Genomic DNA, 23,357 nt, shown 5'->3' with positions numbered 1-23,357 from the left:
GCACCAACTTCAACCCGTGAGCACACCAGAAGATCATCCAAATAACAAAGCAGTGTAAGGAAGTTTTGTTTTTTGTTTTTAAGGTAAACTACTAGCAACAGTATTGCCAGTATATTACTGTTTGTATAACTTACATTTTATTACTGTTAAAAGTGACATTTCTTGAAAATCTGACTTTTGCCGTGTTTACTCAGCTAACAGAATTTTGTTATAAGAACATTCTCCAAATATTCAGTTTTGATTCTGGGAATGTAAAAAAATGTCCAGTTTTCTTTACGTTGGAGGAACGTGTACAATCAATGCAGAAATGTTCTCCATAAACACCTGCGATTATTGATAAAACACAAACTTAATGAAAGTCAAGGGTCAAGAGCCCAACTAAAGCAAACACAGATCTCCATGATGGTGACCTTAAACGAAACATTTTCAATAAGACATCAACATCTAAACCAACATCTCAATAAGATCTTCTGTAGATGTGTAACAGAAATAAAGTCAGTCTGTTTAGTAATAAGTGAAGCTGGTAATGCTGTTTGTGGAGTTGTTTAATCAGATCTTGAGAGAGTTAATGTCTTTTATCTTAAGTTCATCTAAGTAATCATCTGAATAAAGTTGTAGTTTGTGTTCTTATTACTCTTTCGAAAAATGTTTGAAATAATGTTTCAGGAACATCATATTAACATTTAAAGAATAGGAGAGTTCACACCACAACTATAATGATAAAGATACGAGGAACGATATAGTTTGGATCACTTTTTTTCCATCTGTTGAACAATAAAACACCGACACCCAATCAGAATCCACTCGAATTTAAAGGTCTCGCGCATTTAAAATGACAGATGACATTGTGGTTAAGTTAATCGCCGAAGTCCAGAACAATCCACCACTGTTTGACAAGTCAAAGCCCCTTGGATATGGATATGGAAAACAATCGTATATATCCTCTGAATAAACAATGAGAAGTTTTACCTCAGGGATCCGGCACTCATTTCCACAACACTGTCTTGCTTCCTTTAAAGCCGCAGTGATAAAGACTAGGTGTTGTTTTTATTCCACTATATGACTACGTCAGCTAAATTCACTGTTAGATTATTAGCTCGATTACACTAGCTTCACTCTAAACACTTTATGAACTTAAAGCTGTGTAAATGCAACAAGAACAGCAAAAACATGTTTGTTCAACATTGTACACACTTTGAAACCGCAGCACGCGCTTAGAATATACAGACCGTTATCGTTCGTTGGTGTGAACGCAAATATAGTTATTGTTATAGTTATCGTTATATTTATCATTCTTGGTGTGAACGGGTCTTTACACGGGCCGCTGGGAAGGGTCAGCAGTTGTGGAGCTTTCCATAGGGACCCCAATGCATCAGTCATTTGACTTAACGTCGAACGTAACTGACTGAACCTGTGCGTTCACACCGAGGGCGAGAAGTGGGATGTGGGAATCGAGGAGAGTTGAAGTCAGGTCAGCTTTATGGTAATGAGCTATGATGCGGTTCGGCGGCAACCAATCCGAATGTAGAAGTCTGAGAGGATTCCAGAGAACGCAGTCCTGTAAACCCTGGCTCTGACCACATTAGTTCACCAAGCAAAATAGAGGAGAGGTTGATCATGTGAATTTGATTAGAAGGCCCGCAACACTATTTATAGGCAACATTTTCGTGCTAGAACGCTTGTTTTTTCAGTGGGAATGCAATTAATTTGCTCAAATCAACACTTTTTAAATGACAAATTAACCAATTGCATTAAGGCTACACTAACAGGACAGTTCTTTCCATCTGTCAATTTCTTACTTTCACATTTAAAAGATTCCATGAGGTCAACTTATAATCTTCTTGTGGTCAGTCTGCACAAATAACGATCAACACGCTTGTTTGCTTTGCGGCCCCTTTAAATAAAGTTTGCAAGACCAAGCATTCGATCTATGTCAGAGCAAAATACAAATCTCGCTCGCCGATGTCCATTGGCCCGTTTCTTAGCACTCAATGTGGATTTGGCTCCCAAGTGAAATCGCAACGCGTCAGTCATTCAGGAAACGAGTGTTACGACGATAACCGAGATGATACTGTGGCAGAAATGTATTAATCGGTGACAGGAAAACACGTGTGTGTGTGTGTGTGTGTGTGTGTGTGTGTGTGTGTGTGTGTGTGTTTCACCTGCTGGCCATTTTTTGGGATAGCGCCTAAACAAGGAAACTCAATTTAAAAACAAATTTGGTTTGACATTTACAAAGTCCTGCTGACTGACTATATTCACATTTATAATATTGTGAATTATTCCTTGTGCTGTGAGGGAAATATAGAGGCTAAATATGGCTGCTTTATATGAAGAAATGTGTGTGTGTGTGTGTGTGTGTGTGTAGTGCAGCACATGGTGGTTCATCAGCCCTGGACTTGTTTCCTGCTCTTCTCTTTACTGTCGTGTGACGGGAGCCTGAGACCTGCGGCACTGCAGCTTCTCACACTGGTAACACACTCACACACACACACACACACACACACACACACACACACACACACACACACACACACACACACACACACACACACACACACACACACACACACACTCTCACTCACTCACACACACATACATACTCTCACACACACACACACACACACACTCACTCTCACACACACACACACACACACACACACTCACTCTCACACACACACACACACTTACACACACACACACACACATACGTAATCAAACGGTCCTCACAAAGAGTTATACATGTACACACAGACAGACACACACACATGCATGTTCTGCTGACTGATCGACGTGTGTGTGTGTTCGCAGCTGGTGCGTTTCAGCGGCAGTGTCTCGCACTGGAAGTCAGAAGTTGAGTCGGTGTGTGAGGAGGTGGAGAGACGAGGAGTGACGGACCTCACTGACCACAGCAAACACACATTGAGCACGATGCTCACACAGGTGTGCAACACACACACACACACATATTATTATTTTGATCTAATTATATTTGATTTTAATTATATTTATTTGATCAGAAATACAGAAAAGCAGTCATGTTGTCATTGATGTGTGTGCGTGTGTGTGTGTGTGTGTGTGTGTGTGTGTGTGTGTGTGTGTGTAGTGTTGTGCTGTTTCTCCTCCTGATGATCTGAGGATGAGGATAGATGCTTTACTGGAGTCTCTCCAACCTCTTCCTCCCTCTGACGCCTCGAACAGACGCATGCTGTATCCTTCACACACACACACACACACACACACACACACACACACACAAACACACACACACACACACACACACTCACACACACACATTCCTCTGACCCGTGTGTGTCCTTAACACAGAGTGTGTCAGTCGGGTTGGACGGGTCTCTGTCTGTCTGTCAGACCTCACAGCCGGTGCTCAGGACCTCTGATACACACACACACACACACACACACACACAATAACACATAACACAATAACACACCTCTGGAAAGTTGTACTACTTTTTCTACGAAAGAGATGTCCTACTGAAATATGTTCATATGCTTATTTACATTAATGCCAATCAGTTACTCATTTTATAATTTATGTGGTAACAAAAATGATTATTGATTAATATCCATTATTAAACTAAACAAGTTTTTGTATTTTGTGAGTGGTAGCAAAAATGGTTATTGATTAATATTCATTATTATTATTGTTAAAAATAACTATACTCGTTTTATATTTTGTGAGTAGCAAAACTGGTTATTGATTAATTTTGTAATCATATAAAAATTATTTCACAGATGTTTCTGTTGTAATCTGTGTCTCGTGTTGATCAATATCAGTATTGACATGTTTTCATCTGCCGCGTCTGAAGAATTAACGCCTATCAAACGCTATCGATGATCGATCGTGATGACGCGAGGCTGACGTCAGCGTGCGTGCGGTGCGTCGCTCTAATCGCTCCGTGCGGAAATCGCGTGGCAACAGCGGACTGGAGGACGCGCGCGGCATGTGAATGACCCGATCGCACGCGACTCTCGCATCGCAACACGAGCGTTTGAATCGGCGGAGGATCGACGCGTTTCGCCGATGATCGCGCGCGCTTCGCGTTGAAGGTGAAGGTGAGTGCGATCCGCATCACGCACGCGATCACCGCTGCAACATCTGCACTGATTATGACGCGACGTAGGGATGCGCTCTCTATTCTGTAATATACTCTCGTGATTTATATACTGTATTTTACAGATCATGTTTAATGTCAGTTCAGTTGCTAATGGTGATGATGGTTGAATCAAATACCATATGGTGCTGTTTGAATACCAGGGTAAATTAATATGGTAATCATTCAGTACTGCAGTATTTCCATGTGAATTATGATGCTGGAAACTCTTTGTATGAATTATTTCTATGATATTAGACACTATAGTTGACAGACTGGACTGGTTAACCCTTGCTGCTATGAGGAGGGGTTACATTATCTGACTGACTGAAAAATAATCAGTATATTGGTTGTTAATAATATTTTTTACTATTAATAATTGTAAAATAATAGTGTTTATAATTATTAAATGTGTTGTATCAAAGTGGTTATTGATTAATAACTAGTCTGGTTTGAGCTCTGTGTCTCCGGACAGGAAGTAGAACTGTGGGTTTGGTTCTGAGCAAACATGAAATATTAAACACAAATCCCTCTGGGTTTATAGTTTCAGTCGGTCTGAAGCAGATGCTGGAGCATCACGTCTAAACAACACAAATACACACTTTAGACTGTCTGAACCGTGTGTGTATCATATAACAATCATCAGAACGAGATTCATCCCCTGATATGATTATTACACTCACAAGGATTTTGCCTTGAAGCTTCCAGTCAAGTAATTTATTTAAGGATCGCATAACCCAGAAATGGGTCATTCCTCGTGCCATTTCCAGCCTGCATGGCGACTCTCTTCTGCTGAACGCTGAAGAAGATATTCTGAAGAGCATTGGGGATCAAACAACTTTGAACCCTTCATTATATGGACAAAATCATTAGAGATGCACCGATGTATCGGCTGATTTGTTTTTGATCAATTCATAGCCATCGGCTATATAGCATGAAAATAGGCCGATATGACAAACCGACGGTTCATTATTAACTGTGTGAAGGCACTGAGCTGTATAATATCTCATTGAATTTCACAATCCAATGTTTTTCTTTGGGTAAAATAATTAAATACTTGCCAAAACTAAATGAAATCTGTACGAAATGCGGCATGTATCCTTTGAGGTTTTAAGCCTTGTGAACTTAAATATTCAAGCGCAAGAAAACTGAACTCAATTCTACTCACTGTGAGAAATTCACACACGTCCAAAGAAAATCACTCACTACTCTTGACTTAATAACTTTAATAAGGATTAATGTGGCGCATTTAATTATATGCAGAGTTATTTTACATTAGTTTACTTTATTTCCGTACCTGAAAACTACTTTTAAACCCAACCATAAAAAGCACTGTTTATGTGCTTGTATCCTGTTCTGTTGTATTCATTTATGTATGTTTGCCTGCTGAATTAAATGGATCCAATCCATGTTCATTAGAAATTATTTGATGATACAGCAATAAATTAACTAGTACTACCACTGTATACCTTTGCTCATTTAAAACGTGATCAAAACACTGTCCATTTTAATGAAAAAAATTCAAATAAGAGAGAAAGTGACAAATATCGGTATCGGATTGTTTGTTCAAATTGATATCGGCACACAAAAAAAAAAAAAAAAAAAAACACTGTGCATCCCTACCAAAAACATGTTTCTCATAATATGTTGTGTGTTCGACAGAAGAAAGAAAGAAAGTAACACAGGTTTGGATTATCATCTTTCACTGGTTTAGTGTCAATTCATCTGAAGTTTATTAGTATCGCACTTTTCACAATACATAATGTTTTAAAAGAGCTTCACAGAAAATGGATGTTTCAGTGTTTCCGGGCCCAAATAAACAGGAACTCGAGCATTCAATCTAGAAATCACCATTAATTAGCCAGGAGTGGAAAACTCTGGTTTGTTTATATCTCAGTTTTCTCACGTTTCCACTTTAGTCTGATGTTAAATTTGAAATCATATATTATTTATTAATTTTATTTATTGAAAGGTTCAATACTTATTTTAATTTTAGAGAAGATTTGAGTTATTCAAACTCTTTTATAATGGTCATTATGTTGTGAAAAGATGCATTTGTATTTTGATGTTTAGGCTATATCCAATTTTAATTATTGATTACATTATTATTTTTGTTTTATATAATATTTTGTCTTCTTGTAACTGTACAGTATGAAAGCTTGTTTCTGCTGATTTTTTCTCTCTCACAATTTTGACTTTTTTCTCGCCATTCACTTTTTTTCCGAGTTATCTCTCAATTCTGACTTTTTTCCTCACAGTTTGAAGTTTATATCTCACTATTTTGAGTTTTTCATGCAATTAACGAGTTTACCTCACAATTTTGACTTTTCTTTTTCTCACATCTAGGCTAGTTAAATATCTCACAATTTTTACTTTTTTCTCGCAATTCCGAGTTCATATCTCACAATTCTGACTTTTTTTTCCACAATTCCGAATTAATATCTCTCAATTTTGACTTTTTCTCGCAATTCTGAATTTAGATTTCGCAATTCAGATTTTTTCTTCTTCTAGCAATTGTGAGCTCATATCTCACAGTTCAATGTGATATAAACTTTGAATTGCGACAATAAATAGTAAAAATATATCGAAGACAATTGCATCTTTTTATCTCGCAATTCCAACTTTTCTTCTCAGAATTGTGGGATATAAACTCGGAATTGCGAGAAAAAGTCAAAATTGTGAGGAAAAAGTTGCGATTACCTTTTTCAATGTTTTATTTCATGGCGAAAACAAGCTTATATAGTCCAGCACATCAGTGTTCTTGTAACTGTACAGAATGAAAGATTTTTTCTGCTGTTTTTTCCCCTCACAATTCTAAATTTATATCTCAATATTTTGAGTTTTTCACGCAATTCCGAGTTTATGTCTCACTATTTCTGTGATTGTTCTGGTGTGTGTGTGTGTGTGTCTCCCTCTAGTGGTCATGTTGAGTGTTTGCGCTCTGCTGCTGCTGGCGGCTCCGGCGGCCCTCGGCTCTGACTCGGACACACCGAGACATCGACACGACTCCAACCTGGAGATCTGTATCCTCCTCACTCACACCAGTGAGTGTGTGTGTGTGTGTGTGTGTGTGTGTTTGAGTGTGTGAGTGTGTGTGGTTTGTTGTCCTGAACGTCTCCCTCAGATAAGCGTCTGTTCGAGACCAAGAGGAAAGATCAGCTGAAGGCTCTGAAGAACCTGGTGGAGCTCAACGACATCAACCAGCAGTACAAGATCATCGACATCATGCTGAAGGGCCTCTTCAAGGTGTGTGTGTGTGTGTGTGTGTGTGTGAGCCTCAGTCTGATGAAGAGCGTCTGATCCAGTCTGATCTCTGTGTTTGTGTGAGTGTGTGTGTGTGTGTGTGAGAGCCTCAGTCTGATAAAGATCGTGTATGTGTGTGTGTGTGTGTGTGTGTGAGAGAGAGAGAGAGCGCCTCAGTCTGATATAGAGTGCCTGATCGAGTCTGATCTCTCTGTGTGTGTGTGTGTGCAGGTGCTGGAGGACTCCAGAGCTGTTCTTATCGCTGCTAACATGCAGCCGGACGATCCGTTTCCACTCGACGACAAAATCAAAGAAGGTGAAGAGACTCTTACTGATAATACACTCGATTATCACTCATCACTTTACACTGAACACTCAAAACACACACACACACACCCTCTGAAATCATGTCATTTATTTGTGTAGCGCTTCATGCTGGTCAGGAATAAACAGGAAAAACATCAATCAAAAACAAGCTGAATGTGATTACACTCATATATCAGTATTTGCTGAGCTAAAGTCCCCAAATCAGCTCAAAGACATTATCATATTCATCAATATACGGTTTAATTTCATTATAGATTGACATCTATCAGTTGATAAACACAAGAACTGCTGTGTTCTTATGATGAATACATGTAAATGAAATATTGAGATTAAATATCAACTATATAGACACATCACTGGACAAAAGACTCTCTTATGCATTTATCTGATCAAAAACACAGTAAAAACAGTGAAACATTATTCCAGTGTAAAACATATATAATATTAATATAATTATTTAATAATAATTAATTATATAATCTATTCCTGTGATCAAAGCTGTGTTTTCAGCATCATTACTCCAGTCTTCAGTGTCACATGATCCTTCAGAAATCATTCTAATATGATGATTTGATGCTCAAGAAACATTTCTTATTATTATCAGTGTTGAAAACAGTTATTTACACTTTTATTTCAGGATTCTTTGATGAATATAAAGTTCAAAAGAACAGTATTTATCTGAAAAATAAGCTTTTGTAACATTAAACACTCTCGTTCAAAAGTTTGGGATCAGTACGAATTTATTTAATTTTTTGGGGGAAAGAAATTAAAGAAATTAATACTTTTATTCATCAAGGATGAATTAAACTGATCAAAAGTTAAAGTAAAGACATTTTATAATGTTACAAAAGCTTATATTTCAAATAAATGCAGTTCTTGTGAACTTTCCATTCATCAAAGAATCCTGAAATAAAAATGTAAATAACTGTTTTCAACACTGATGTGAAACTGTGTGTGTGTGTGTGTGTGTGTGTGTGTGTGTGTGTGTGTGTGTGTGTGTTTGTGTGTGTGTGTGTGTTTCTAGCGTACACTCACGTGGTGGAGATTTCTAATAATATTTGACCACGTTGAGTGTGTGTGTGTGTGTGTGTGTGTGTGTGTGTGTGTGTTTCTAGCGTACTCTCACGTGGTGGAGATTTATAATAATAGTATTTGACCGAGTTGAGTGTGTGTGTGTTTTCTCTAGCGTACTCTCACGTGGTGGAGAACACGGCGTTCTTCGGGGACGTGGCTCTGCGGTTCCCGCGCATCGTTCATCATTACTACGAGCGTCACGCGGACTGGAGCGCTCTGCTGCGCTGGGGCCTGCGCTTCTGCAACCAGACCGGCGTCTTCAGCGGAGGAGCGCATCAGCACGTGCTCACGCTGGTCAGTGCTCGGCATCATGGGAAATAGCAGCATGATGACATTATTCAGAGTAAATGAGTTTTACTTGTATGTGTGTGTTTGCTTCAGATGTCACAGGAACTGGGCATCACCGAGAAATCTGCTGACTTCCTCAACCCGTATCGCACTGAACGAGACGACGTGAGTCTCACACACACACACACACATATAGATGGATATTATATATTATAATAATCTAATAATAATGATATGTTATAGTGTTGATGTGATTGTCATGTTTATGTCCACTGGATTTTGTTAATAATGAAATCGGGGGTTAACCAATGTGTTTTTCAGTCACCGTACTGTACATTAAATGTAATACTGTTGTTTTTCTTAATAATTTTACATTATAAATCGCAGGTCATTAATGGCTCAAATTGAACTCAATTTAATTTCAGCAAATTTCATTTTTAAAAATATTCTAAAAACTTGTTTCCCACTTTACTCAAATATTTGAAAACATTTACAGTCTAAACTTGATTTAAATAAATTAATAACATAATCTAACCAGCTACTCAAAAACTGAATTATTTTTTTAAATGCACTAAAAAATTCAGTTTACTTAAATTTTTGAAAACACTCAGGGCCAGATGTACTAACGCTTTTGCGCCCACTTCAGGCGCATTTTTTTTTCACAAAGTGTGCATAAAACCATGGCGAGGTATGTACGAACGGGACATATGCATTCATGGGATGGTCAAGGGGAAAGTGGGAGTGTCACATAAAGAGATGGGAGGGGAAGCGTAAACTGCGCCTAATTATGTATTCCGCATTATGTACAGAAAAAAACAGTGAAAGCACGCCTCTATTTTGTGCTGAAAATTCTCCGCCTCTTAAAAGCAGGTGTAACTTAGGAAGCGGGTTTCCTGGAATATGCCTCCTGGTGAAATGGCAGCAGTAATCCGAGCAAGACGAACACATAGGCTAAGGAGACGAGCTGAAAAGATTTTTGCCACACTTTTTCAGTTGAGTGAAAACGAAAAATTATGAAATTGAAATGAGTGATTTTTTTTTTGTTGTGATTTCGGTCCAGAATTTTTTGTGTGGGTGTGGAATTCCAGCCTTGTATGATGTTTAAATTTGCTGTTACCTCATGAACAAGCAGATCCGTTATCGCTAAATTTTTGTTTTCGCTGTTTTGCCTGACTTGGTGGCTGATCCATGATGGAAAGAGAGGAGGAGGCCCATTCAATTGCGCTTTTAAATATGCGCAATTTACGGTATAGTGGGTGGGGACAGGCGCTGATTACCTGATGAACTGCAGGTTTGGTACATAACACACACACTGCGGTTTCACATCAAGCGCTTTCTGCGTCTTGGCCATTAACGCTGCGTTCGCAAATACATCTGGCCCACAGTCTGAACTTGCTCGTTTTAAATTAAATTATAATAAAATCAAAACAGTTAATCACAAAATAAAACATTTTAAATAAAAATTACATTTTATATTTCAGTTCATTTATGGCTAAAAATGTATTTTCATTAAAAAAAAAAATCTAAAAAACTTTTTCTCATTTTACATAAATATTTGAAAACATGAACATATTATATATATAAATTCTAAATATGAAAAAAAAAAACATTCTCAATTTACAATTTACAATATTTGATTAAAAAAAATAGTCCTTAATATACTCATTTTAAATTCAATTAATAAAAATATCTAACTAAAAAACAACATTTTAGATAACAAAAAAAAAATCAAATGTATGAAAACATGAACACTCTGAACTTACTAATTTTAAATTAAATTGATAAAATCTAACTGATCAGCGGACTACAATGAGTTTTAATGCACTTTATTCACTCATCTTAAAATATTAAAGTGTTTATTGGACAAAGTCAGTGTATTTGATGGGCTGTAGTGTGTAGATGGAGCCAGTAGGAGTCAGCAGAGCTTCAGATGTTGTTCATCAGTCAATAAGATAAACTCAGATTGTGTTTAAAGACTTCTATTACTCTACTATTCTCCTGTGAAATTATCAATCAATAAACCTTAATAATAATTACCATTAGATTTTTAGTGACTGTTTTGCTTTGGTTTCTACTTGATCGTTCTACAGTGTACATGTTTGTTCATGTGTGAACTACAGTGTGACTGTGTTGTGCTGAAGTGAGTCTGTGTGTGTTTCAGGTGCTGCACACGGCCGAAGCCTTCCAGAAGATTCTGCGTGAGGAAGAGAAGAGGAGGAGGAAGGAGGAGAAGAGGAAAGAGATCCGCAAGGGCCCGCGCATCTCTCGCTCTCGCAGCGAGTTATAGAGGCGGGAGAAGCTCACACTCAATCAGGGAGCCTGTGCTGGATCTCTCACGGGCCTCGACAGGTTTACAGGATTCACAACGAGTCTCTGAACACTTCTGTGTTCAACTCTGTTTGATTGAGGAGGCTCTGCGTTAGATCCACTGCTGGTAATGTGTGTGTGTGTTAAGTGCTGTAGCTCTGTACTGGGGTTAAGGGGGAGGGGCCATGGGAGGGGTCAGGTGGGCGGGGTCAGATTAATGGGGTTGGTAAGTTGGTAAGGAGTGGGAGGAGTTATCTGATTGGGTGGGGGTCATGCCTGTAAGGGTAGCCCGAGGGGGTGTGGTCAAGTATAATGGGTGGAGTCATCAGTGGGAGAGTTAATAGTGAGTGGGAGTGGCCTAAGTGGGCGGAGTCTTCTTTGCCAGGTTAACCAGAGTGGGTGGAGTCTGTTGAGTGGGCGGAGTCAAAGTAGGTTTGTGTCTCAGATGAAGGTATTTTGGACACTGCAGTGGCAGATTATTTCGATATTTAACACAAACTTGATACGTTTTGATAATATAAAGTCAGAAATTGTTTCCACACATATAAAATCCATTTGTTTTGATTAAATATAAATGCTTTATTTGGGGATACTTTATAGTCTAATAAGAGAATTGTTGGTGATTTAATGTCTTTCTGCTTCCTTTTGAAACTATTATTGATTAAAGATTTGTATATTTAGCCCATGTGAAACAGACAAGCATTAATGATCTGAACTCAGATCAGAGCTGCACTGCCAGAGAAACTCTTTAACCATGAATCTGAATCAAACTGATGTCAGTGTGAATGCGGTTCTGTGCTGATTCGCTTCTGTCTGTCCGACTACTGGAGGGGTTTCAGACGATCGACACGCTTTCATACAGGCTTTATTGATCTGATCATGTGACTGTTAGTGGAATAAGTCTGTTCAGCATCTATGGGAGATTATTACTGACAGAATTAATAAAGTCTATTGAACAAACTCTTGCTGTTTCTCGGTTCATTTGTGCTGAATGTCTCGTGATCGTTCTTGCTCTCGACTACACTCTTAGAAAGAATGTGTTAAAAATGACACAACCTGTGTTAAATTTTGACACATCCGTGGGTGAGCTCCAGGACTACTAGTTTTGTGTTAATTTTAACTCATTCACTGTGTAAGTCATTTTAACACACAAATTGTGTCATTTTAAAAAATAAAGCGAAAGCGGCAGATGCAAAAATATTAACCGTTTAATCAATAGTCGAGTACAGAATGCATGTGCACACAAAGTACAACACAATATTTCAAGCTCAATGACTGGACAGACTCACTGTACTGGACATTATTCAGTTATTCACACTTCAACCCCTAACTGATAATGCTGCTTTTGACAAAAGTTCATGAAGAGATAACAGTTCACCGAGTTTGCACTTTGAATTTAATTAAAATGTAGCAACTGACAAAATATTGTATATTAATAACTTGTATTTTCACTGGCCTGTTTGTTTGAGAACATAGCAAACACTGCATACCATTCACAGTGATGGTGAGTGTCAGCGCTCAAAATGATGAGTTGAAAACAACACACCCTGTAAAAAGAGATGTGATAAAAATGACACATGTTGTGTAGATTTTAACACATGTAGTGTGTGTGCTCAGGGACAACACATGTTGTGTAGAATTTAACACACAACCTGTGTCGATCTCTGTGTTTATAAGGACTACACATTTTGTGTTACCTTTAACACAACTAATGTGTTATTCCTCTTACACAGAAGTGTGTTGAAACCTTTTACACACTAATGTGTTATAGTTACACAACTTGTGTCAGATATGTGTCACATGTGACTGTAGTCGGTGTGTATTTGCCAGAGTTACTTCCTGTGTTTTTACAACTGAGTGTTTGGATGAAAACTGAAACGTATTGTTAACTTGTGTTTATGTAGTCCAGTGACGTTTAATAAAGAGTTTGTTTGAACATTTGGATGTTTTAGACATCATGAATCTACATAGACAAGCTCTTATTGAGAATTAACTGAGTTTTAGATGGTGATGTTTCATTGAATGTTTTATTTGAAGTCACCAGAATCGTGATTAATGGCTCCTTTATTTGAGCTCTTGACCCTTTACTCTTCTTTTAGTTTTTCTCTGGCTGCTTTAACTGTATTTTAATAAAATACATTTGTTATGGCGAGTTAAAATATGATCAGATGTTTCTTGATGATGTTGTAATCAACAAGTGCTGATCTGATCAAGTTTATGAGTATATGGATGGTTTTCATTTAATTTATTTATGTGCTGTTAGTTATAATTATCCTGTGACACGACATCATGCTATCCAGCAGTGCAGAATAAAAAAATAAATGTTTTCTGAAAATTTGCATCTGCAGCAGAAATTAGTCAAACACAGACATCAAGAATCAGCGTATGAATCTCAACAATGGTGACAAACAAAAAGCTTCATGCAGCAATGCATGCTGGGAGTCATGGATGAGATTTGCACTATGGTGGCACCCAGCATGCATTGCGGCATGAAGCATTTCGTTTGTCACCATTGTTGAGATTCATACGCTGATTCTTGATGTCTGTTTGATACCTTAGACTGTAAGATTCTGTACGACCTGTGTATTTAAAAATTAATTTTAGGCTAATTGCATTATGCTAATCTTTTATGTATTACACTCATCTTTCAAATATTAAACTCTTTCTGAGCTCCTGCTGAACAATCTTACATGTCCATGATGATAATATTATCATCTGAGCATATTTTTCTCGTGTGTATTTTTGCTGTTTCAAATGTGTTAAAATAAATATACATTTACAGCAATCAGAGAAAACTAATGTTAAAGAGTCAAGGGTCAAGAGCCCAAATAAAGCTGACACTAATCACGATTCTGGTGACTTTAAATGAAACATTCAATGAATTGTCAACACCAAAACCTGTTAATTCTCAATAAGAGCTTCTGTAGAGTCTGACAGAAATAAAGTTAATCTGGTTATTAATAACAAGTGAAAGCAGCATTTGAAAAAGACATTGAAAAAGAGGCATGGTGTGATTGGCTGAAAAAAACCCCACCTGTTAATCTTTAAGTTTTCATGAATTATGTTTTAATTTATTTATTTGAATGTATTGCTTTATTTATTTTAGAGCATTTTATGGGGTACCATATACAATATACCTTTTTTTTTTTTTTTTAATAAAAACAAACTCTCCTCCACCCAGTGCTATTCTATCCAGAGTTACATTTTAACACACATTGTGTGTTAAAAATATACACAACATGTATCAAATTCCATCAACACATCTTGTGTGTTGTTTTTTAACACATCTCTTTTTAGAGTGTACCAGTCAAGGACCTTTTGTAGACTACTAAAAAATAGTAAGGAGAATATATTGTGCAAGAATCTTTCACTGGAAAATAACAGGAAGTCGATGATGTAACTGCAACAGGGAGTAGGAGAACAGAACTGAAGCTCAAGCTGAACAAAAAGATGTGTTTTATGCAGATATGATGGCACTATAAACCATTGCAAACCATCACATCTGTGAAGTGTTTTCATGGACTTGTGATCGGTCAGATCCAGTGAAGGTGGCGACGGCTCCAGCAGCTTCTGGTAAGAGACACCATCTGTTACACTGTGTGTACATGAGGGATAGTTTAGATGGGGGGAGGGAGTTCATATTTATTGACTTTTTGCTCTAAATAAAAGTTTAGGAAATGCCTCTGCTGATACATGAACTAACTTTAGTGGGAGAGATTGACATTATAGTTCTGTTTAAGTAAGTGTGTGTGTGTGTGTGTGTGTGTGTGTGTGTGTGTGTGTGTGTGGGGGGGGGGGGGGGTGGGGGGGTATTTGCAGTATTTGTAGTGTACAGCAAAATAGTTTTAGAATAAAAAGTTTGATTATAAAACTATTTTGCTGTACACTATAAAATACTGCAGAAACTGCTTGATCTCACTCGTACAAGGCCAAAAACCAACAGAAAACTGTTCGTAGCAACATGATCATTGATGCCCCACGAGGTGAGATCTTGCATGGTGCCCCAGATCGAGGGAGATTGTAAAGGTTCTATCTGCGTTCTGAGCAGTTTTGAGATATTGAGCTTCAAAGTTTTTGCATTACATATAGGAAAATTTAAATGGGGAACAAGTTTCTTTCAAACATGAAAATGACAGGGACCCTAAATGTATTCTAAATATACAATATCAAAATCCTCTCAAATTTGTAAATGGGGATTTTTGGAATGGGTCAAATGCAGATAGAACCTTCTAATTAAAAAAAAAAAAAAAAAAAAAAACACTTTTCGCTTTGAATTATAAGGTTCTATCTGCCAAAACATTATTTGAACATTAAATATAAAATTAATGTTGTAACATTGTCTCAACATGTGTTAGAAAGTAAAATTTTATTTTTAGCACTTCCATGCATTTAGGACCTACCAAGCAAGGTAGGTCTAAGTATTTTGTCCAGTGCAGAAGTTAATTTTTGGTACCAATTTGGTGGGTAATTAAACACATTATTGCATAAATTGTTACTTTAATCTTTCTTTTGTTTAGACAGAAAGCAGCTACTGTAATACATCTGAGCAGGACTTTATTCCACCTAAAGTGGGCCAAGTAAAATGGCTTTCTCTCTAGACATCAGTATGGCTGAAATATGACGTTAACGTTTATTGTTGTAATTAAGACCCCATCAATTAAATTGTTGACTATTTGACCTTTAAGGCTTAATATTGTAAAAATTAAGACATTTTAAGACTTTAAAAACTGCAATAAAACAGACATGCTTCAGCAAATTAATTCATAAAGTTTAATAATCATTGAAAAATGATTCACTGACTATAATCACAAAAAATGTCAGACTCATTTTTTAAAACACAGAACTATAATACTCTCTGTGTCTCATTTTTTAAAGCACAGACTTATAATACTAGTGGTATTATAATCTGCTAGTGGCATGAATTTAAACATGGACTTAATGTCACTCATCTTCGCCTCTGGGATGATGCTCTGTTTGGAGAGTACCCTTGGTCTGGGTAAGATGGATGTACACTGTAAAATAGAATACGCTATATCTAATCAATAAAATTGTGGCAACAGATTACAAGCAATATTAATTAAATTTAACAAATTAGATTATAAATTAAATTGAACAAATTGAGTAATATTTAATCAAATTAATTCCTTAAAAGTTAACCATTTAAAATGTCAAATTTACAACAATTTTTTTTTATTGCCAACATTGAAGACACCTGATGTTAACAAGCAGAATCACTGAAGGAGAAAACCGTCATTTAAATCCGTCACCATTATGGCAATCAGTGTTTGTTTTAGTTGGGCTCTTGACCTTAAATCATTGACTTTAGATTTTGTTTGGCTGCTGTACCTGAGTTATAACAGCCAGATGAACAAAGAGAAAAGGTGATCTGATGGTGTTGGTTGTGTTTTAACATAATCATTATTTCACAATCATTTGAAAGCTAAGGTTGAACTCTGTGTTGAATATGAATCGGTAATAAGATTCTTTCACAGGTGTATTTCCATTCTCGTTGCATTTAAGTCTGTAGAGATCATACATCCTTGAAACATTGAGTACCGGTTCAAGGTACTGTCTTTCTGTGCTGGCACGACAGTAATGTGACTCAACAACAGGAAATGAACTGATGTGTGCCTTTACCTGCTCTTTCTGATTTTCATCTATGCATTTTTTTGCATGCTTTCCCCTTGCATCTGATTTTGGCATGCTAGTCGTCTGATTTTTCTTCATGTGTGTATTATACACAGGTTTCTGGCTGATGCAAGTGTGCCCAGATAAAACTGCTTACAGACTTTCACCTTTTCACCCTCTAGGTTTAGATAGTACTTAAATGAGTAGGTACGCTTTCTGTGTGGTTCATCACAGGTTTGTCTTTCTTTTTCTGTGCAGTCTGTAGTCATGGCTATAAGGTCATATTTCCTGTTTTGACTCAACTGGCAGAACTGTGTAAAGCATTTCTCCCTTTCAGCTGGGGCTACTTTCTTTGCACATTTGTATTTACATGACATACTACAGTTCTTCAAAGTTCTCATTTGTTTGGCAGAAGCCTTTTCATTTGCAGAGTTGACATGTTCCTTGCCCTCCTGATAAAGTTTCTTGCGGGTACATGCTTTCCATGTTGAAGGATTTGAAACATGTCTCCTGTTTCTTCTTTTCTGAGTAGCCCCCAGCTCTGTAATTTGTAAACTGGTAGGTGCAGTCACTGGCTCGGTCACTGGCTCGGTCACTGGCTCCACTGGCTCGGTCCCTGGCTCCACTGCCTCGGTCACTGGCTCGGTCACTGGCTCCACTGGGTTGGTTCCCTGTCTCCACTGCCTCGGTCACTGGCTCGGTCACTGGCTCCACTGGCTCGGTCACTGGCTCCACTGGTGCGGTCCCTGGCTCCACTGCCTCGGTCACTGGCTCGGTCACTGGCTCGGTCACTGGCTCCACTGGTTTGTCTGGTAGGACCCTAGGCCCTGCTGCATCTAGCTTGTCACCTGCCTGGAGAAAAAAAGACATTTTAAAAAATACATATTTAAACATAATATTTAAATACACAATGGAAAAAATAGGCATGCAATAAATTCAGAAAAGTTTCTTATTATTAGCTCACTACCTCTGTAGCTCAAAACTAACCAATTCTGACTGACTGACTGATTCTTACCTTTCCTCTCTCTGTTGTTCTCTGTCTTGGTATTACTGGACTGCTTGTTTCTCCCTCTGTCTCTAAAAGTCTGATTTTACATCCCCAGCTAGAAATCTTTTGTTCTAAAAACGTTCTGAGAACATTACCATGAAGTTCTAATAATGTTTTCAGCGGGTAGTTTTATTTTGGTTCCCAGAATGTTCTCCTAAAACGTACAAAGCAAAAACTCAAGCGATAAAAGTTAATGAGATAATTAAGGGATTAATTGAGTGATGATTGATCATTATTGAAGATACCTGATGTTAACAAGCAGAATCACTGAAGGAGAAAATCACTATTTTTAAGTTACCATTATGGAGATCAGTGTTTGTTTTATTTGGGCTCTTGACCCTTACATTTTTTACTTAAGATTTTGTTTGGCTGTTGTAAGGACACGCTTACACGTTATAACTGCCAGATGAACAAAAAGAAAAAGTGATCAGATGTTGTTGGTTATGTTTTGACATAATCATTACTTGACCTGAATAACAAAACTCATTTAGAGTCTAATCTCTGACTTAGATTTATATGGTTGATTACAGCATCACTGTGATTCTAAAAAAAATGAGATCCAGAATTTAATATAATCCAACGTATTTCTTAAAAGTTGTTTTGATTAAAAAAATAAAAAATAAAAAAAAGGCAGAAACAGACATCAAGATTGAATGCATGAATCTCAACAATGGTGGCAAACGAAATAAATAAGGCAATCCAGATCATAATTTATTCATACTGCAATGCATGATGGGAGCCATTAATGAGTTTTGATTGGTGGCACCCAGAATGCACTGCAACATGCTTTATTATTGTCACCATTGTTGAGATTCACAGGCTGATTATTGATGTCAGTGTGTCTAAATAAAAAAAAAAATCAAAATCTTTTGAACAGAACTTTTAAGAAATATTTTTGATTCTGTAGAAAATGCTACAAATCATATGCTATAAAATCAATGGGCTGCTATAATCAACAAGGCAAACCTAACTCTCTAAACGTTAGTCCTCTGTAAGTCGCTTTGAATAAAAGCGTCTGCTTAATGACTAAAAGTTTAGCGATTCAGGTCAATTGATGATTATGTCAAAACATAACCAACACCACCTGATCACCTTTTCTCTTTGTTCATCTGACTGTTATAACTCAGATACAACAGCCAAACAAAATCTAAAGTTAATAATTTAAGGGTCAAGAGCCCAACTAAAGCAAACACTGATCACCATAATTGTGGGATATTTTGCACGCAGTGAGATGGCTGGACCTCAACTGGCCTAATTCTTCTGTCAGAAAGAACTGCAGCTACTCCAGAGTTAACTTGTCCATCTTCAACGTTTATTAGGTCATACAATTGCAGGTTTTGTGTGGATATATGTATCAAAGTGGTTTCTGTGAGAACAAAATAAGGATGATAAGTATACATGATAATATGACATGACAGAATATAAACAGATAAGTTTAAGTTACATGAAGTATCAGCAAACCAGAGCTTATTACAATATATGTATTCTAAATGCAGCTGCATTAAACAGATCGATCTGCCGCTGCAGCTATCAAGAGGTGTCATATTACAAATGTGTGTGCTCTGCTCTAGCACTCCCGTGCGCTCGTTATCACATAACTAATACGCCGATAAGGCATCGATAAATGTTTTAATCAACATACGACAAGCAACTCCCCCTCCCGAACGAACAAACATCGCCGACAAAACACAACAGGATGACTCGTACACGCGTGAGCGCTGTGCTCGATGTATACTGACAATAATATTTCTGAGGTAAAATAAACTGAATCACGCTCTGACACTCTATGAAACACGTCTACAATGACATTAAATGTTTCTACTTACATAGTTATGAACGCACAGCAATACCACACAAGGGAAAAGACTTTTAGAAAGAAAATAAACAATGCCAGGAAACTCCGTATAACTTTTGTACTGGATGCTGCCGAATGAAACTTTCTGCGCATGCATCAGTCAAGTCTGCGCATGCGTGAGGCAGGGAATTTTGTACAATAATGGTAACTTGAAATTAGATTTTCTCCTTCGGCAATGGCGGATTTAGCAAATCGGGGGCCCAAGGCGAAGGTAGGTAGGCTATGGGCCTCTCCCCATCCAATCTTTAAAAGAGAACGAAAAAAATATGTACCGACTGAATGGTGGATAGGCAGGTAAAGCTAATCTACGAGGAAGTAAAGATTAGAGAGGAGAAAAAACGTCCCCTTAAACCCTGCATACACTTCTTTACCCCCAAACAGAAACATGTTACAATGTTTACATGGTACAATTTCTGGTAAGCTATGTTTTTTTTGTTTTTTTTTTGCTTGACAAATTTCACCATTTCGTTTCACAAGATACGTTACTTTTTCTCAAAAAAAAAAAGCCCTATCAGCTGGTATAATTTAAGGTTAAAATAAGTAATATAGTACACATATTTAGCCAAATACTCTCTTTTTTTTCTAGCCAATTAAATGGCTTTCCTGAGGTAAATGTTATGTGACGATTGTTCTCCAGCTGTTTTACCTCTTTCCGCGGTTGAAAAACACTTATTGATCGATATTATGAATGAGGAATATACATTTCGATAAGTTATACTGTATCTTTCAACATTGTTAATTCGTGTTTATTTACTATTAGCTAGATGATCAGTTCACATGCCGATTTAGGAATCTGTCACGTCACATTAAACCGGCAAAACGGTATTTATTGTTTGAATTTCGTAATAGAATTGACAGAATCTGAGAGCTGAGATTTTTTTAAATATCATGATTCATAAGTAAACTGCTCAGTTTTGTCTGTCGATCTCCTCTTTGCTTCATGATTTTTCTGTGCGTTGGACGTTGTTGTTCCTGATCTGTAGCCTATCCCCAACAGTAGCCGTAAAAAAGTTTGTCGTCTTTGGCAGCGTTCCCAAATACTTATCAGCGTCTTCTCACTTTTTTCTTTTATTTGAGCCGCTTGGGTAACTTCGAAACTTTAAATTTTCGCGTTTAGACTCGTCTTGCTCTGTTTGTGTATTTCCCAGTCCTCCTGTTACTGCGTGTTGTTTATCTTTCGCGCCGCGCACCTTTACGGACTTTTTGCTTTCCTCCCGCTTCCTCCTTTATTCAGCACCGCTTGGGTAGCTATAGAGCATCACAGTCCCGCCCACAGCCCGAGAGCGCTTCGGTGCCGGAAGTAAATTTCCCATTCATTTTTCCCATTGACGTTTTCGAAAATCCGTATCTAAAGAGTTTTAGAGCATGTCTGAGGATAACCAGCTACGGCTGAACTCATAGGCATACAACATATCATTTCGAGTGAAAAAACGGCGAGAAAATCCAAAAAAAGTCAAAGGTACAAGACTGTGTACATATTTTCATTTCCGAGCGAAGGAACTACTCATCCCATAAACCACCGCGCCTCACTGAAGTTGACTGAAGCCACAACCGCGAAAGAGCCTTTAGAGCGACTTTAAAATCTGACGACAGCCACGCGAACTTTTCTTGTGCCGTTTATAGCAGTTCTTTCAGTAGTAATTGTGTAAATAGACTGGAAAGCATGGCTGGCGGTCCGCGGCTCACGGGTGCAGATCTGGCGGTCCGCGCGGCGTTCTGCTCATCAGTTTCAGCGGCCCACGGGCAGGTTGCTGACAAATGCCTCAACAATTTCCCACTTGTGGTCCATGCTCATTTTATTCATGAAGTTATAGTTCATCCTTAATTTTAATAACATTTAATGTATTTTCTTAATAACAACAAGTGAAAATTAAAAAGTGAAGGTCAGCAAACCAGAAAGTGCATCATATTCAGTTTATTAACTTGCCATGAATTATTACACAAATGTTCAGTAAATGCATGAAGAGCTCTCTATGGCTCTGGGTATGCCTAAGCTAAATATTGTTTTGACAGTGGCATCATAAAATGCTTGATATGACTCATACCATATATGAAGACTCCTCGGTTCAAATGTCACATCAGTGATACCGTGCAAAAAAACGCAACAGTTTTTTTTTTTTTTTATATATATTTATCTTGAGTCTTCACGAACTTTCGCGGGGTTTACACGAGCTCCACCAATCAGATGCATCACTGTGGGATTGTGGGATTGTTTAGGATTGTGGGTAATGAAGTACTTCTCCAAGACATCGCGAATAAAAGGCATTTATCTCAAAACAAGGTTAGTGCCCCATGAACTTTTGGCGGTTATATGAGCATATACAATCGCTTAGTACAGCCGTAGCTGGTTTTAAGTCTACCATGTATGGTTACGTTTTTATGGCTTATACCCCAACTGTCAATGGAGAAATTGTATTGAATTTTTACTTCCGGCACCGGCTGTGGGCGGGACTGTGATGCTCTATAGCTTCGCTTCATTTTTACTCTGTCTACTACTCTGTACACTCTGTCTGTCAATCACTTCTTTTTCTCCGTCAGTTTTTTGGCACAGCCTTGTCACTTTCGCAGATGCGCAGTAAGTGAGATAATGGAATAGTCCAATGTAGTGAGGCGGGGGGCCCCCTCATGTCTGCGACAGTAATGATTTGATGCCATTTTTCACAAATGGAGTTTTAGAAATATATAAAAAAAAAAAAAAAAAAAAAAACTTAAGCATTTAAGGTAATAGGACATTTTGGGGGCCCCTAGGTAGCTCGGGGCCCAAGGCAATTGCCGACCTTTGCCTAATGGTAAAGTCCGCCCCTGTCCTTCGGTGATTCTGCTTGTTAACATCAGGTGTCTTCAATAATACCTAATCATCACACAATTAATAACTTAACTATCTCATTAATTTTAACACTCTTCAGTGTTCATTTAACTCATATTTTAACACTTTAACCCTTTGAGTGTGGAGTCAAATAAACTCCCAGGAGAGTTAATTTAACACTGGAGTTTTTGCTGTGTAGGAAAACATTCTCTAAAAACATCCTCAAAATGTTACAGTTAAAACATTATATCTTAGTTTACATTTAACCTTATAGAAACATTATGAAATGAGAAAACATCCTTAAAACATTATTTGAGCATTACATTCAAATGTTTTCTTTAAAACATTAACCAAACTTGTAGGGAATGTTAGCCAACGTTCTGAGAACGTTCCCTGCTAGCTGGGTCGCTCCTTTACAACATTGCTCCTTCCCTCTTCTGCCTCATTTTCTCTCCCATTTTCTGATGATGCTTTTTTCATATTTTCTTTGCCTGGTGCTCTCTTTCTCGTTCTCCTGCTGTTGTTTTTAAAAAGCATTACTTTTTCCCCTCCTGGATATGTCAGGTTCATTACAAAAATAGACAAAAATATATATATATATATTTTAGCATGGTATACCATTGAGTAGCTAACTTACAGGCTACAATCATTCTGAAATAATTTTAT

At 37.5% G+C, this 23,357-nt stretch overlaps 3 protein-coding genes across 5 annotated transcripts in view; 2 read left to right on the top strand and 1 right to left on the bottom strand.

The window, feature by feature from the left end:
• mei1 (meiotic double-stranded break formation protein 1) overlaps positions 1-3,444 on the top strand; it is a 52,656-nt gene extending 49,212 nt beyond the window's left edge. For all 3 annotated transcript variants that reach the window (XM_079877180.1, XM_079877181.1, XM_079877179.1), the window contains 4 exons: positions 2,369-2,472; positions 2,812-2,943; positions 3,107-3,210; positions 3,338-3,444. In XM_079877180.1, coding sequence (XP_079733306.1) covers positions 2,369-2,472; positions 2,812-2,943; positions 3,107-3,210; positions 3,338-3,398 — 401 coding nt within the window. In that variant the 3' untranslated portion in view covers positions 3,399-3,444. The remainder of the gene's footprint in view (positions 1-2,368; positions 2,473-2,811; positions 2,944-3,106; positions 3,211-3,337) is intronic.
• A 448-nt stretch (positions 3,445-3,892) lies between these two features.
• Positions 3,893-12,310, top strand: ccdc134 (coiled-coil domain containing 134). Its single transcript, XM_079880056.1, has 7 exons — positions 3,893-4,077; positions 7,034-7,138; positions 7,240-7,361; positions 7,590-7,674; positions 8,872-9,053; positions 9,141-9,212; positions 11,209-12,310. The coding sequence occupies exons 2-7, from the start codon at positions 7,039-7,041 to the stop codon at positions 11,332-11,334; spliced, it is 687 nt and encodes a 228-aa protein (XP_079736182.1). The 5' UTR covers positions 3,893-4,077; positions 7,034-7,038; the 3' UTR covers positions 11,335-12,310.
• Positions 12,311-15,945: 3,635 nt separating this feature from the next.
• On the bottom strand, positions 15,946-19,999 carry LOC307163862 (uncharacterized protein). Its single transcript, XM_079880150.1, has 2 exons — positions 19,857-19,999; positions 15,946-17,834 (listed from the first exon to the last, which is right to left on the bottom strand). The coding sequence occupies exons 1-2, from the start codon at positions 19,980-19,982 to the stop codon at positions 17,403-17,405; spliced, it is 558 nt and encodes a 185-aa protein (XP_079736276.1). The 5' UTR covers positions 19,983-19,999; the 3' UTR covers positions 15,946-17,402.
• Between the last annotated feature and the right edge of the window lie 3,358 nt (positions 20,000-23,357).

Source organism: Squalius cephalus, assembly GCF_949319135.1.
Source record: "Squalius cephalus genome assembly, chromosome: 1".
Taxonomy (NCBI): domain Eukaryota; kingdom Metazoa; phylum Chordata; class Actinopteri; order Cypriniformes; family Leuciscidae; genus Squalius; species Squalius cephalus.
Note: the sequence above shows the minus strand (reverse complement) of the source record. Positions and strands in the feature narration are given on the sequence as shown.

What these genes read in the sequence shown, in the direction of transcription:
- ccdc134 (XM_079880056.1), top strand. Translation starts at nt 7,039, where the DNA reads ATGTTGAGTGTTTGCGCTCTGCTGCTGCTGGCGGCTCCGGCGGCCCTC. An exon ending in TGCTGAAGGGCCTCTTCAAG is followed by an intron (nt 7,362 to 7,589) that starts GTGTGTGTGTGT and finishes GTGTGTGTGCAG; the next exon opens with GTGCTGGAGGACTCCAGAGC. An exon ending in ATCAGCACGTGCTCACGCTG is followed by an intron (nt 9,054 to 9,140) that starts GTCAGTGCTCGG and finishes TGTTTGCTTCAG; the next exon opens with ATGTCACAGGAACTGGGCAT.
- LOC307163862 (XM_079880150.1), bottom strand. Translation starts at nt 19,982, where the DNA reads ATGCATGCGCAGAAAGTTTCATTCGGCAGCATCCAGTACAAAAGTTAT. An exon ending in TGCTGTGCGTTCATAACTAT is followed by an intron (nt 17,835 to 19,856) that starts GTAAGTAGAAAC and finishes TTTTTTCTCCAG; the next exon opens with GCAGGTGACAAGCTAGATGC.